The sequence below is a fragment of the Balearica regulorum genome, chromosome 6, assembly GCF_011004875.1.
Source record: "Balearica regulorum gibbericeps isolate bBalReg1 chromosome 6, bBalReg1.pri, whole genome shotgun sequence".
NCBI lineage: Eukaryota > Metazoa > Chordata > Aves > Gruiformes > Gruidae > Balearica > Balearica regulorum.
The window spans coordinates 21,906,225-21,923,471 of record NC_046189.1 but is presented as its reverse complement, the minus strand read 5'-3'; the positions used below and the strand labels follow the sequence as shown (position 1 = coordinate 21,923,471).

Here is a 17,247-nt window from a genome sequence, read left to right as displayed (position 1 = left end):
AAAAGAGTTACTGAAATGCATTGATTCTTTTGCCAGAATTCCTCCTTTGAGAAGGTAATTTTTTAATTTTTATGGGTACTGCTAACCTTTTCTGGAACATACTACTAGGAAAAAATGCAAATCTATCATCTAAAATTTGATGGGTTTTGGTGTAGCATAACTTCTTTGTAAAAGAGGGGAAAAAGCAAGCCAGAGGAACATTTACTTTTTTATTGTTGTTGTTTTCTCTCTCCTGTTGAAGGTTGCTCATCTCCCTAGGCTTTGCCCTGTCCCAAATCTCCAGACACTACTCATCAAACCTTCTGGCCGACACTCCCAAGCCTCATATCAAGTTGTTTCTACCCATCAGGCTCTAAATGTTTGCTCAACTTCCATGACAAACTCTCTGCAACCAAGGTAGCTCCCCAGCCAAAGACTCAGCAGTACTGCAAGTGCCATCAGAGTTTTCTCTCCAGCATCCCTTCTTGCCTGAGGACCCTGGGGAAATGCCTTGGAAACACTCCTTCCCATCTGAGATGCTCACCTTTGCCATCACCTTACCCCATGGCCCCTCTTTGGAGATGCAAAAGGAAAGTAATGAAGAGATGAGACCTCCTTGAGCCTTCTCTTGATGCATTTACTTCCCCTCCCCTCTCATCCTCCTCATCAGTCAAATCATTCCTCTTGTATTTTGCCAGGATTTACCTTTTTACCCACATCAGTACTGAACTTTTTTTTTTTTTAAACAGTAATTCTCAGCATCTAAAACCACTGTGTTCTGAACTCATCAAGCTACTACAGTTTATGTAATTTGATTGCCTCAAGTGAATTATTTTAAAAGAAAAAGCTTCCAACATTTTGGATGGTATACTGAGGTTTGAGACTTCAAGTCTGGCATCTAATGTTCACAATGTTTATCTGAATATCAAGCCATACTTTAAAAGCTATATAATAGTAGTAGATGAAGCATGACAGGAAATTGTTTTTACCCTCACACTGTAGCTAACTTGCTCCATAATAATATGGTTCGCAACTTACAGTTCATTTTAACAAATCCCATAAAAATTCTCTGATATGCTCAAGTCTTTATCAGCTATATGACTTAATGATCAATTACCCAAAAGACATCAACTGAATATTTTAAAATCTGCAGTGGAGGTGGATAAATACAGAAACCCCTGCGAGGATATTAGCTGTTTACTACCTTACAATCCCAAGGGAATGCTGCGTGACACACGTAAGTCATCTACACTGCTTTTATTCACTACAAATGCCAAAAATAGTAGTATTTTTACTTTCAGATGCTCAAAAAAATGTTTACTTGGTAAGTTAATTACATCAGAGAGCAGTTAGGGGCTAGAGCATCTTTCTCCATATACAGCTACCCTAAACATTCATTCACCCTGCAACAATGCCAGCATAAGGACAGGTGAAATGCAGAGGGCAGCTTCCTCTGTAACCCAGGCCTGAATATGACTGACTGAAGGCCTCCAAGTTTACAGCCTATGATACGGGAAATCTATTTTTCAGACTTCTATGAAGGAACTCCATGCAACTGCCCTTCCACTAACAAAACAGAAAAAACAGTTGAATTAGTGCAAAAGAGATTACAGCAATAGTTCAAGCACTAACACTTTAATATTCTGAACACTACTGTCATCTTCTACAGCATCTCTGTAGCTTGTCAGTTAATTACCTGGCATGGTAAAAGCTTGTCAACACTTCACAGGAATGCCAGCCTCAAACCTACTCTGGCCTTTGTTTAGCAGACTGGTAAGGTCCAAGTATTCAGACTCTTTGGGGCTGGAGAGGAAGACTCCGAATTCTATGCCCCTAAAGCAGCACTATACAGTTGCTATTTCTCCAGAGCTGGCTTTGTCCAAATTTACTCACTGCAGCTAGACCTAGACCCAAAAATGCAGAACCCAGGAGTACTCCACCCTCAGGTGCAACCACTCACTGCCAGGCCAGGGCCGCTATTAATGTGCCCAAAGTAAGGCCAAAGGTGAAAAGCTTTTAACATAATATACTGACAGATACTTGATGCTGACAGGTGAATGAGCTGAGACAACTCCCCACAGGTAATCGAATAATGGAAGAAACCTAAGTATTTTATGAAAAGTTAACAAATAATCATCAGCTCCTTTCCCCAAATAGGGTTTCTGTTAATTTAGTGAAGAACAAGACATTAGAATGTAATTCTTGACAAGCACGCAGCAGACTGCACAACCCTGCCACGTTCACGGCAGCCTCAGCTGTTCCTCTCCTGGGGTCAATAGTGGAGAGGAAGCACACCTATTCAAATGCCATCACAGATACCTTGCTAAACACAATGTATACAGCAGCTGGCCAGTGGCTACCCTGAATTTCTGTGAGTGTTCCATAAACAAAATAACTCTTGCTTTTAAAGCATCAAATATAAAGAAATGCTTAAGTACTAACTCTGAATCTACACCACTGGGTGGAGGTACAGGGAACTTGTAGCCCTCGTTCTCAGATATGCACTTCGCAAAGTTCCAACTAAAGTAAAAGCGCCGCTTGGTATACCCCGCACTCCTATATTCCCCTCAACCATCCACACACACACATTGATTACGCGCTAGCTCTGACCCTACTCATGTGTTCAGAAGGAAACCCAGACACACAGAGCAAAGATGCATAACTCGGCCCACCTCCTAGCAGACAGCCAGAGCTCACGTGGGGCCAGGAGTTTGCACCGCAGAGGATTCCTACCTCAAAAGTAGGTCAGCTTAAATGAACAAAATTCACTCTGAAAAATTATGCATCAGATTTTTGATTTTTTCAACACCGCCAACAGTGTTCCCAGGCCTCAGAGTGTATCTGCTGTTCAAGACTATTTTGTTTTATTTAAAGGAAACTTTCTGGTTCATAAAATTGAAATCCACGTTTCTTCCCTCTCTATCAATAACCATCTAAATCTTCATAATTGTAACACATTAATCTAGTCACTACAGGCTTGCTTTTAGGGAGGGTACACAGAGGAAATTTTTTCACCCATGAATTAAGAGGATTCTTAACAAGAACAAAAGTTCATCGTGCAAATAAGAGTTTGGAAACTCAAGTCTCTTAGGATCAATTTTCCTTCACTGCTAGCTTAAGGGCTGCAAAAAACTGAAAGCATAATCCCTGACATTTCACTGTACTTGCAGGATGAAAATGTTTGCCCTGTGGATATGCCAACACTGCAAGTAACTGGGTAGAAGCTAATCACTCTATAGGTTTCATTGTAATTTAAAAACACCCAGAGCACCTCACTAGTACATCCACACAGCAGTATAAATTGGTCTGTTTTGTAAATGGTTTCATCTACCTGTCTGTCAGTAGAGAGATGAAAAAGAATATTGATAGCATAACTGGGCAGTTATGTAAATTGGACAACTAAACTGATTCCAAATAATCTCTAAGTCTTTTTTCTCCCCACAATAAAATTTATTACTCCTCACTTCAGTAAACAACCTTTGGCAGCCATGCAGTATTTTGCAGCTGTCACTAGAAAAGTAGTCAAAGAAAAGGGAAGATAATAGATTTTGGAACTTGGCACTCATTCTGTGTAGATTTTTTTTTTCTGATTACTATCAGGTTTTGATGTTACTGTTTTAAAGCTACTTGTTATGAATGTATCTGCTATTTGTTTCTAACATAGTGGCTGTAATTTTGTAAATATTTCTCTAGTTGACTTTTTATCTTTTTGTTAGCATAAAAAGCCCGTAACATTTAACTTTTCCCCATAGGAATAATTAAGAGTTTACAGCCTCTCATAGAAATCCTGTCAATACAAACTGGATGTAAACAAGTTTTAAAGCAAGTGGCAGTAAGTTGTTTTTTGGTTTTTTTTTTTAAACTAAGTTGGCCACTTAAGGAAAATGGCTGTACATATATAAAAAGTTATCAAAGCTTCTTATGAAAAAATACTTTTATCCAAGATCTAGACTGCATAATTAAACAATTCAAATCTTAGTTATACACTGATTTTAATTAAAGGTAATCTGACTCATTTTAGCTATGTATAAATTTAAAGTCAGACAACATATTTGTATCCATTTTCTGGAATATCTGTCACTTCTCCACAGTGGCTGATTAAACTTGCCAGTGAAAAATGTTTTGAGTAGGCAACTTGTAATACAGCTATGGTTTATTTCTGTCAGAGGCCGACTGCTGAAGTGTGAAAGAAACTCATTAAAAATCTCTCACTGTGATCCTGCATTACATGGAAAAAAAAGAAAGAAAATACTTAATGAAGGGTACACTTAGCCTGAAGCCACATTCATATTCTGCTTTTCATTTTACACTATTTCAGTAAGCAATTAAAAGACAGCAATTAGTCACAGAAACACTATTCATACTGGTCATACTGGGAGATTAAAGAGGTTAACACTTATTTTATGTTAATATTATGAAAGTAATGAGGGAGATCAAGAATAATACAGACAACTAAAAAGGAATGCCAAAATAAATAGAAGAACATCTTACCTTAATCTTAAGACAAGATTCACTGCACATGGAACTTCACTATATTCATCACTAACAGCAGGCTGAGACTATTGAAGAAAAAAGTAAGTGTCTTATAATGAATGCCAAAGGAAAAAAAAGTCCCGAAATACTTGCCATGCTAAGTTTGAAGTTAGCACAGAATATTTTACACATCCTCTAACTCTCAAAAACCTTTTAAACACTTTCAGTAACACAGTCTAAAATATAGCTGATACCAGTAAAACTGCCATATTTCAATTACAGAGATACAAATGATAAGGCCTGCATTAAAGCACTGAGTGTAAGGGCTTTTAATCCACCTTGCATCAAAGCTCCAATAACCTATTGAATAATACACACACAGTGAGAATACCAAGCTACTACTCACATTATTTTTGTGTAACAGTTTTGGTTGTTAAGGAAGTCTTGCATCTACTCATCTGCAAAGAACTAGCAGCATATCAAAGCAGGCATCACAGCTTGGAGAATGTCTTTCACAGAGAAAAATCAGGAATACGGGTTTCTTTCACACTATCACTCCTCCCTCACACTGTGATACCCTCCCCAGCCCTCAACTAACATTTATCTGAACTCTCAAGCAAAAGTGTATCCTACATACAGAGTACCTCCAGGTCCTCTACCCTACTATGATTTCATACCGAACTTGGCTTATTGTCACCACTCACGGAAGCCTGTTCAAAGGTTACAGTCAAGTCCTCCAAAATAATGACTTGCATCACAAATCTCATTTGATTGTTTTCCAACAGCTTTTCACATTAAAGCTACTTCAAAAAAAAAAAGTGTTACACAAGATCTGTATTTTATTATCTGTGTATTTTAAACAAAAGTTAATGAATATCAGGAAAATTATTTAATCATTAAAAGGGGAGTAGATTTTTTTCTACTTCAATTAAGTTCCTTCCATTCATATAAACTACTACTACTATTTCTGCATCTTCAACAGACCTGTTATTTCAGCGTATAGGAATGTGCAGCCCAATGGCACACACCAACAGTGTCAAGCTGGACTAGTCTCAGTTCCAAGTCATCTTCTGGAGCATTTAAGAAAACAAAAACCAACAGAAGACTTCAAGTGGAGGCTTTTTTCTCCTTTATAAACTAAGCAACTCATAATAAGAGAGTTACCTGTATAAACTGAGTCACAAACTGCAGAATTCTCAATTTCTAAGACAGAAAAAGACTGTCTGGTGAAAGTCTTTTTTTTTTTTTGTAGCTTTTTTTCAGCTTACATAAAATATCTCAGATGCTAAAGCACTATGTAAACTAGGTCTGCAACGGAAAGACTGGGGTCATCACAGGAGCTAACAGGACCAAACCTGGCAGGAAGCTGTTAGTCTTCTAGAAGGTTGCTATGACACCAATGAAAACGAGAGAATCTAAAATTGCAGGTGAAGTGGCAAGTGTCACCCGCCCAAGGAATAGACATTTTTAAAAGAGCACTTTGGCTGTAAGCCAGTAATCCTATTAAACAATTATTTATAGCAGTAATGCTTCCCATACTCTCAGCACAGGGCCATGAAACTCAATATGGTATTTTATTCCTCTGAATTAAACTACTATGCCACAGTACGGAATTATTTTACTGTACACTGGATGAAGCATTTTAATTACAAGCTACATGTCGTGATACAAATCCTAAGAATGAAAAATTATTTTAAGATCTTCCAGCTACTCCGAAATGGCCATCATTACTCTGACAAAAAGACAGCAATTAGTGTGATCCAGTCATGAAGATTCATTAAAAAAAACCCCAAATTACCTATCTTAACTAATTCTCCTGGGCATGAATGTAACATGACTTTAAACTTCCTATCCATTTTATCCAGTGTGTGCTCAAGTTAATAGTTACAGGCCCAACTGCATACAGCTCTATCCTCACAAGTACTTGCCACACAAGGCTGCAGAACAACATTCCTGCCTCAACTGACATTTTTAACAACAGAAATGAAAAAGAAATCCCTTCACTCAATCACTTGGAAGAAAAAGTAATTGATCAAGACATTTTTACCTCTGTGTTCTCCTCTTCTTTCACTCTCCGTGACTGGAAAACAAATGCAGTGAGATATGAGGATATGAGCTGTGCAGCTTTATGCATTAAAGAACCAGAAATACTAACAATCAACATTAAGACACAGTATCTTGCAGAGTGCAAATGTACTGACACAAACAAAAGTTACCTTCTCCTGAGAAACAGCAGCTTTGCCTTCCTCGCTTTTCTCATCCATTTCATCATCACTCCATTCCCAGTCCCCATCTTCTGTTTTATGGAGGTGACCACTGGAACCTGGTACTCGTCTGACCTACCAAAATATTAAGTGTCACCATTACACAGACATCTTTAGTCTTTATTGGTGTTCTGGTTAATCAGCAATTCTTCACTTTGTTAATTCTATATGCTTTCATTAGTTTGCTGGAGGAGTCACTGGCATACTGGAATAATATCTGACCTCAGGGTTCATCCTTGAGCGCTGGGATCAGCTAAGCTATGCAAAATTCATATAGGGAAAGAGGGTTTGGATATATTTTACAACTGCTCAGGAACAAGCTCAAGTAGTTGATAACTGCTTACTATGAACTAACCACTTTAAATGAAACTATTCAAGGAAGCAGAAGTTACACAGACAAGGTTGTTCTTGGGACACAAGTCTTAAAAACTTTAATTGTTCTGTTAAACAGCTTTAAAATGTGTAATTGTGTTAAGGATACTTTAAAAGTAAAGTGATCCTTATTAAAAAAAAAAAAAGAAAGAAAAGAGCAGCTGTACACAGACTAAGAAGGTAGGCAATCATGCACCACACTAAACTAATTGGACAAACTCCTGTAGATCAAACAGTCTAACGAGGCTTAATAGGAGTATCCAGCAGCTAAATCTGAAAATCAAATACTCTTCTGATGCCATCTTGCTCTTTTTCAGAGCTTGACAACACACTTGTTTTCCCCAGATCATGTTTATAGCCTATTTGAGCAAAACAAAAGAACATCCAACAATTCTTCCCACACCTTGGCATGCATTTATGAGACTCATGAGATGACTGGAAGCTCAGCACAATAAGCAGCAGCCCCACTGGGGTTTAGATTAGAATCAGTTTCTCTAATTATTTCACATTACTGAACCAATATACAGTTCCCATTGCACAACTTCAAATGCTCGTACAGGTAAGCTCCCCAGTGCTATAAATTTGTAAGGCTTAAAGCAAATCCTTTTGAATTATAAAAAAGGAAAAAAAGTAATTCAGGAAAATAGCCTGTACATTGGTAAGAGAATGAAAGGAACAAAGCATTAAGTGTTCACAGCACACAAAAGGGAGCACTAACTTGGCAGAAAAGGAGTTTCATGCCAATAACAACTGCTGGAAAAGACATCTAATAAAAATAATTTTTAAAAAGAATTATGAACTATATGGTCTTAGCTCAAAATTGTATATCCTGTTTGTCAGTATCCATACAACAGCCTGGTTCAACTCTGGTTTCTCAGATTCCTGTCTGTGGTGTTTTGATGTCTTGCACTGAAGTATACTGGGCACTGATTAACTTGGTTCTACCATTCTGATGATTGGTGGTGGTGATGGAAACCTATTCTGCCAGCACAGCTCACAAAACAGGAAGATGTAAAAAAAAATATAATAATAATTAAAAAAAAAATCTATAAAATCTGATTTCTGACAAGAAAAAAATCACTGTTTTTTTTCAAAATAATGAAACTTATGTAAAGACTAAACTGGTAGTTTAGTCTACCCATCAGGTAGTACTTCAGCAAAACGCATGTAGCATGAAAACAGTATAGGACACTAGAAGTCTGAGCTCATAAGCTTCTAGAAAAATGGGTGATGCAGATATTAATACAATTTTTCCAAAGCAGCTTTCCATAGAGAGCTGGGCACTTAAGCTATTTCTCTACTGGATTTGGATGAAGCACAATTTGGAGCTGGCTGGCCTGACACCACAACAGCAAGAGTTGAACTTAGGAGCCTGCTTTCAAAACCTTGTGCATATACAAGTAGGTATCTTGATGTCTGTCTGTGTTCATTATCCCTCTTCCTTCCTTCACTCCCCAGAACATCCATCTGCTCCTCTCCCTTCCCTTTTGCACATATAAGACTAAACTAGAGGAAAGGGTGAACTTTCCAGAACCTCAGCACATTTCTGTACCTTCTTCAGTTCTTCCCTGCACAACCAAGTAAGAGTGCCCTACTTAGTTTCTCCATATTTTGTACTCCTTTGAAACAGAGAAGAAGAAAACCTATGCAGAACACTGGGGGAATATCCTACTCCACCACTTGAGGGACAAATTCTGCGTTATTTTCCCTGTTTCCCATACCAGACTTCTAAGGCACCAATTTTAGTTCTAGTTGTCGCAAAGCTTGGTAAAAGAAGCTCATGCGTGTTTGGGAGGGACGACCAAGCAAAAGTCAACAGATGCAGTAGTACAGCAATTTCTTACTCAGCTGCAATCAGCCCAGGCACAATCAGCAGCCTCTTGCTGTCTACATCATCAGGGATTAGCACAGACACAAAGTAATCTAGCAGGCATTTTCCCTGGTGCTTGTAGTTATAATTTATTATCCTTCAAGGAACAGTCCTGATGTAGGCTTTTGTTTAACAGCACAAGCATTTTCCCCAACAGTTATGCACGAACCTATGAGAGGATATCAACCACAACCAAAAGCATGCTTTTCAAACAGAACAGAATGGTTTACAGACACATTCACACACTACACTACACTAATCAAAATCTCTTCTGCATCCATTTTCAGTTGTTCTGAAGACTTATTCTAACTAGAATGATTTTAGTGGAGCTTAATGATGCTGACAGAGAGTTATGGGAGAAAGCTTTACTGATGAAGATGGAGTGCATTTCAAGTTTTTAAATAGATTGCCTTTTAATAAGCAATAAACAAATGGTTCAAGGAAAAGAAAAGAAGTTACTGCAAAATAAAATATCGTGTTAAATTAAATTATTTTCTTGAAAGGTGCCTGCAGGCAGAAAAACAAAACTTTAGACCAGTAGTCTTTTTCAGTCAGACTGATTCCCACTTGCACACATATTTACAGGAAACAAATCACAATTTCAGCTATAGAGAAGTACCCAATCTATTCGGCCTTCAAAAATGTGAAGCTGTTGTCTATGACATTTTATTGGTGGGTGTGCTTAACACTTGCATTACTTAGCAAATTAATTTGCACAACTTTTGATTAACAGCGGCTTTGCTCAGATTCAGTTCTGGTTAAAGCCACAAAGACTCAGTCACATAGGGAGGGCATGTACACTAGGTGCAGGACAGAGCAAGAGCAGTGCACCATCTCTACAAATACATTAATTGTCTCTTCATCATAAATCTGTACAATTCTACTATCACATATTGGATGGAAACATATTAGCTTAAATTTCTGTTGTAATAGAAACTTATCATAGCAGACTTGACACTAGTACAGGGCTGCTTCTCTTCAGATTTTCCAGTGTCTCTTCCAGAGTACATTCATTAAAATGCATATAGATAGTAATGCATGTGAAGTATCTTGGCAGACAGCTAACATTTTACCATATTCAACTCATTAATAAAACACAAAAATACACCAGAAAAAGTAAAGGAATAAAACCTACATTATAAAGCTAAAGCTTTTTAGGCTTTGAATTTCCGCACAGCCAGAGAACCCCTTTAAAGGGCTAAGATAGGACAACCGAGATGATCTACTAGTTTACTACCGCGGGGAGAGACAATCCCGAGATGTCCATCAGGCCTGCACCAGGACCTACCTGGTTGTACAGCAAGCAGATTCAACCCACCAACCTGGGAGAAACACTAGCCCCCCCTCTTTGTTTTTTTCCCCATTTCTGAACAAGTTGTTCGCAAGATCTGTGGGTTAAATCAGCCCATCTTGAGGTCAAATAGCAGACTGTAAGCAAAGAGGCAGAAACAAAAGGGGCAGTGAAAGCTGGGTCATCTTGTTTTGGCAGCAGCAATCCCTCAGGATCCTCAAAATCGCGTACTCCAAAACCCTTACAATGCAGCATCATGACTGGAGTGCACAATCTGCCACACCAAGTCTCCTCAAGCATTCATTTGTGCTCCTACAGCTGTGCAGACAACCCAACTGAAAAATTAACATGGAACACTTAGCTTGCAGCAAAATCAGCTTTTTAATTGAGCTGATCATGAGCTAGCACAAGCACGAGAGACTGCACAAGAAGAGGAGCTGGAATATCATTTTCAGTAGTTGCCCCAGTCATCTGTGGTAAGAAAGCATTGTAAATTGCCAAAAAGTGATACAGATATAAATATAAACGGGGAGCAAATATATCCAGACACAGCATAGATTTGTCTCCATTCCCTTTCATGGGCATGTTAGTTTAAGTTCTTTAAATCTGTCACACAATCTTTTGTCACTCCTTCTTACTTTATTCAGCCCAAATACAAGGCTTTCAGTATTAGGCTTGGTACTTTTTCTTCCCTTCCTACATGCAAACACTATAAATGTATTGTTGGATTTTCCTAAGTATCTTTGTATAAATTAATTCATGATGAAAAAGCTGCAATTGACATTACACATCAGCACACATTTTGGGGGGGGGGGGGGGGGGGAGAATATGTCATCAAACTACCCGCTTCCAGTACCTGTTTTTATACACCACTTTCTCATATAAATATCTCTTTTCTTCATGAAAAAAACATGGATAATGCTGTTATTTTTTGTTCTAGAACAGAAACAGTAGCATAGAAAAACATTTTACAGTGTGGATACATACTTCATTGGTATCAAATATTTAACTAAAAAGGACAATTTTACTTCAGGAATAACTAATTTGGTGTTGTATCGACGTATTATTTGTACTTTCAGAAGGGAGGCATCTAGGAAAAGCATTTAAGCATTGCAATGACAACTGCAGAGCTTGGAGACCACAGTAGCACCACATTAGATATTAATCAGTTGTAAGGGTCAGCACCCATTGCAATGTTCATACAGTTTATTAGACTATGATCATCTGTAAGAGTTTAAAAAGGATCATAATCAATCCAAGCAATAAGCTTCAGCACTGACCAGTTGTATCTTAGAAAAGAAAAAGTAAGCATGAAGGCAACCCTTCAGCACTTTATGTATTCCCCCAATTTCTAGTAATCCTCTTTTCGTATTCTGTTTGCTTTATCAAGATAAAGACACTTCAAATAACGTTAAAAGTTAAAAGACCTTTTGATAACCATGGGATAAAATTAAAGCAATTTTGACCTTTAAAGAAACAGATTCTTCTTAAACACTTATCTTTTGCCACCAAACACTTGTCTTTTGTGCTACCCCAAGTCCTAGTTTGCTAGGATGCAATGCATCTTGTGCTCTAACCCTTTTTTTTCCCTGTCTCACAAAACAACGTAGAATTAAAGTGAGCACATTTTTATAACGGCATGCCAAGTTGCTACACTAAAATCTTCAGAAGATTTTCACTTCATCACAATCAAGTCTTTCTCACCTTTTCGATTACTCTTGAAGCGTTCGTCACAGAATGTGGTAAAGCTCTGGATCCCTGTCCTGGTTTTGGCTGGGATAGAGTTAATTTTCTTCCTAGGAGCTGGTATAGTGCTGTGCTTTGGATTTAGGATGAGAATAATGTTGATTACACACTGATGTTTTGATGGTTGCTAAACAATGTTTACACCAAGTCAAGGACTTTTCAGCTTCTCATACTGCCCAGCCTGTAAGCAGGCTGGGGGTGCAAAAGAAGCTGGGAGGGGACACAGCCAGGACAGCTCAGCCCAACTGGCCAAAGGGTTATTCCATACCATATGACATCATGCTCAATACATAACTTGGGGGAAGCTGGCCGGAGGCGTGACCACAGCTTGGGAAGTTGCTGGGCATCAGTCAGCGGGTGATGAGCAATTGTGCTGTGCATCACTTGCTTTGTGTATTCTTTTATCATTATTATCCTTTTCTGTCCTATTTAACTGCCTTTATCTCAACCCACAAGTTTTGCCTTCCCCCTCCCACCCCCCAATTTTCTCCCCATTCCACTGGGAGAGGGGGAGTAAGCAAAGGGCTATGTGGTTGTTTTAGCCACCTGCCAGGTTAAACCACAACAATCCCTTTTGTCCTTACAGGCCTAAAGAACCTTCAACACAGGAAAAAGCTTTTCCAGCAAGTACACTAAGGGCCATTACACCAAGCCTGTGCAGAGAGGAAAAGAAAAAAGGGAAAAAAGGAACATAAATAACCAATCACTGAGTGGCACCAGTACCAGAATTGTTCTGTTAGAAATATATCTTCATCAGGGTGGAAACAAAGGGAATGTTTCTCTAGATGAAATTCTTACATAATTTAGTGTTTGGATTGTTTCCTTTCAGTTTACAAGAACGAATGTGCAATACACAGAAGCATTTTGCTGAAGAATAGTTCTATATACACATGTACTGAACTGTAGCCTGCTAAGCACTCGCATGGCACAGTTCAACAACAGGAATCTGTGCCTCAGGTGTCAGGCATTGGCAGCAAAAACCTTAAGGTATGCCCACAGGGGAGAGGGACAGAAACGATTAACCCATTTTCTCCCATCAAACCGTAGTCCTCTATGGCAAAGCCTACCAATTCTTTCCTTTGGCGGTGGGCAGCTTAAGACACTCTTTGAAACGCTGCAGCTTATAAAAGTTAATGAAAATACTGCAATGGGCCAACACAAAAATCACTACATAGAAATGATGAGAGTTCATGAGGACTTGATGGCCTACATAACAGTCAACTCATCTAAAAAATAAACTAGATGGCTACTGATGGAAGGTTACAGAAAGCTGTGTTCACCAGTGCACAAAGTATTCATCTCAGCCTCACTGGGTCACTGCAGGAACCTGTGGAAATACTGACAGAAACAGAGCAGATCTGAAGAGAATCCACAAACATTCAGCAATAACATCATCAAGATATTTTCAAATAGCAAAGATATTCCTACTCAAATTCAGGGACAGTGCAACATGATGAACACCTCAGAGGGCATCTCAAGCCCCACTTAAACAATCTTTTTATATTTCTGACAGACTTCAACTCCCAGCTCTGCTCAAAAGTGTTTTTTCAAAATGTATGTTGAAGATACACTTCACGAATATGGACATTAAGAATTTTTCTATGCTCAGAGTGCTAAAGGACACTAATGTGACTGAACAATGGTGAAGTGTATGCAAGACAGACTGTTGATCCCAACTTCTAGTATTACCCTGGGAGGGAAAAGAATTACCTGAAGACAAGAAGGAATTAAGTTCAAACCATGCTTACCCTGGGGACTTGAAGGCATAACGTAGGAATGAGTACTGCATAGCTCTCAAAGGACGCCATACAATCAAGAAACAAAGAAAGCCCAGACTTCACGCCCTGTTTATCAATTTTCAATGAGATTCAATGACACTTTATCCTTGTGAGAACAGATAAATCTCTTTTCTTCTATTTTACAAGCAAGTATAGCATTTCCCTCAAATGAACTGTCCTTCAAAGAATGCAGTATGTTCTTCCTGATTCATGCTATCTCGAATTCCTGTTGTTTATATATAGTTAAAGTGTCTTCTTTCTATGTCCCTCTTTTATTTCTATTAGGGGATTTTTACAACTGTAAACATTATTTGGCAATTACATCCATGGTTTCTATCATAATGAGATATTGATTGCAAATACATGATCCAACCTGCTGGAGTGAAGACATCTCTGCAGACCTCCATATGCAAGCCCAGAACTGTCAGTGGACTTCAGTCCAATTTCCCAATCTCTCTTGTGTCAGTGCTGAAATTGGTAGAAAAGTCCAGCAGCATAAGAACAGATGCTCATTCTTAAGTGACATCAGCAGTTAGTGCTATAGGTTGTTTAAATTCAATATTCTCATTCAGATCCAGTTTGCTTCAGATTGATTCGTTCCAACCAAATTGTAAATGGCCTTTCATTATTTTTCTTAAAAGCTAGTGTAAGAAGGGTTGCCTTGAGCAGTACTAGCCTAAGACCAAAATTAATTTCTGAAGTGCCAGATGAACAGCGAAGAAAAGACAAATGGAAGATGAGTAAGAACAGTCTTAACACTGTTCCTAGCAAGAATATACAACAGGGATTGTATTTGGAATATTACAAATATTTAGAATTTCATTACGGGTTATCATTTGAGATACTACTTGAAGACTGATATCAAAGCAGCATGCTTGCATTTCACCCCAATGATTATAGCATTACAGCAGTTGAGAATACTCTACGTATTTCTCCTCATACCCTGCTACAGGCCTTCCATTGTACAGAAGGAAATAAAGAAGTGGACAAATGAAGTGATGTATCCAAAGCCACAAAGCAAATCTGAGACAAAGCATGGAACTGAAACAAACTTCTTGTATCTCTACAAAAATAAGGAGGAATTTCTTTTACATCGCATGCGGTAGCTATACAAATGCAATTTCTCCATCAGCTTTAGTCAAAATACACAGCATCGATAGTTCTTTATGCTAGGATTATACCTCTCTCAGTAAATATTTCAGAGGGAAAGGGAAACATGCTCAATTCTAATTTGGGTTTTATTGTTTTAAAAACCTAAATGCTCCTTCCAAAATAGGACCTAAACTGAATCATAACCTTACCTAATAAAGAAAACAATGAAAGCCTTCAGCCTTACAAAGACAAATTAGCACATATTAGAAAACATATTTCACATAAAACAGAAGAGCACATGGAATAAAAGTGAATTTGAATGACTAGCATTTAAACTGCACCCAACACAAAAGCAGCTCAGAATATTGCAATCTACAACCAAAAGCAATTTGTAGGAGGAAAAACTTAACAAGCCACTGACAACATTACCACAGCTGTGCAAGAAAGACATTAGGAACACCAGCTGCAACAGAGAATGCGTGGACAATTTAGTGAGTGAAAAAATCATGATTACCACAAAAATATTAAGCATCATATTATTATTACTGTTGTATATGTTGTTGCCAGTTAAAGCTTATTCCAGTATACACCAGAGTCACTAAGATTTAAGACTAAATTAAGCTGCTGACAGAACTATTTGTCCTCATCCTTTTAAAGTATGATACAAGTAAGTTAACGTTCCCAGCCAACAATAGCATGCATCACCTTTCCAGGCAAATGAACAGGGCAACTCTAAATCCTGTCCATCAAAGGTTAGCCCAAACTGGCCTGACAGCGAGAGAACTCCAGCATCAGAATGCAGAAGCTGCCCACATTTCCCAAAGCTTGATGAAAAGCAGGCTACAGCATAAGGAAGCAAAACATAAATTGTTGTCTTCTAGGCACTGATGTGCTTGCTATATGTAGATGTTAGAGACTGGGGAAAGAAGAATCTATTATTCATCACTGATTCTTTTGCTTCTGCAATCTCTTTACAAGTTTATTTTTGTAGGGTGACAAGGAAGGGAATGAACATTTTCTGAATATTAAGATATTTCTACTTCCTTATTCACAACTACTCAAAACAGCAAAGAACTGGGCTGACTTACAGATCTAGTATTTTCAGTGTCTAATTTAAAAAAAAAACCCACACAAAAAGCCAAAACATAAAAAGGACACACTGTGGGATACCAATGCATACACGCATAAAATATTACTGCAATTCATACATGGTACAGCACAAGATCTAAACCACATTAAAAATCCATTCTTTCCGCAAGAGTAATATTATCCATCTATTGTCTTTTTCCTCTTTCTATAGGAAGACAACTGAACTACCAATCTTAATTTTTCCACTATCTCAGTTATTTTAGCTATTCCTATTAAAGTCTCTGGCAACTGAATATTTGGGATGGAGTCCTGGGTAGATATAAAACATTTTTAATTCTGCTCCATAAAAGACTACAGTGATCTGAAAGTATGGTAAATAAAATGCATTTGTGTAAGCAAAATTGATAGCATTAACAAGCATTAAACATTTCAGTAACATGGAAGGTGCCTTGCCGCCCTCCATATATAGGTAACTTAGAGCCCAAATGTAATTTGTTCCTGAATTGCTGGAGAGGAAAATGTGTAGACCCCACCCGCTTAAAAAACATCTGCAAAAGTCTTTGTGTAACTCTGACACTGCTCTCTATTAATTTCTAACTAGAGAACAGTCAGTGCTGTTCTCCATCTTTTGCGCTTGCATATCTACAGAAGGCAATTCATTTTTTTTTTTTTTCCTTTCTCTATTCTTAAAAACACACATTCTTTTGGAAACACTGCAGTCCAACAAATCAACTAGCTTAGCTTCTTCTGGAGATAAAATTGTCCTTTATTTTACCACTGATGCCCTTCAGCTACTTCTGCTAGTACAGTATTCAAGATATACACAATCCCACGTGCCCCAGAGAGTGGGAATGACAAGGTGGTTATTTAAACACTACTCTTTTTTTTTTGTTTTTTTCCCCCCATTTTCTGCAGTCTGTCCTAGTAAGAGCCCAGATTTGACTTTCAGGCAGAAAAGAGAAAGACGAGTCACCTGATGCTGCATATCTTCACCTTTCGCTAAGACCGTGATAATGGTTCTTATAGGAGACAGGACTCCCCCGTTACATAGATCCCAGAAGTTCTTACAGAACAGATACGCTGAATTACTCTTTAAAGTGCCAATGTTACTTGGTAATTGATAAGATAAGGGTTTTTGCATCTGCACCCACCCCCCCTTTTTTTTTTTTTAAATCAGAAGTCCCAACAGCTTTATTTCTCATACAATTTCATAAGAAGTATTTACATGCCAGTTATGATGTCAGTTCCATGAGAGTTATTTTATAGGAAGAACAATGATGAGAAATAGGACAT

General features: G+C 38.1%; 1 protein-coding gene across 3 annotated transcripts in view; it reads right to left on the bottom strand.

The window, feature by feature from the left end:
* Positions 1–17,247, bottom strand: part of STK39 (serine/threonine kinase 39) — a 102,095-nt gene that overhangs the window by 34,359 nt on the left and 50,489 nt on the right. For all 3 annotated transcript variants that reach the window (XM_075756747.1, XM_075756749.1, XM_075756748.1), the window contains 3 exons: positions 6,669–6,791; positions 6,500–6,532; positions 4,471–4,538 (listed from right to left, as the gene is read on the bottom strand). In XM_075756747.1, coding sequence (XP_075612862.1) covers positions 4,471–4,538; positions 6,500–6,532; positions 6,669–6,791 — 224 coding nt within the window. The remainder of the gene's footprint in view (positions 1–4,470; positions 4,539–6,499; positions 6,533–6,668; positions 6,792–17,247) is intronic.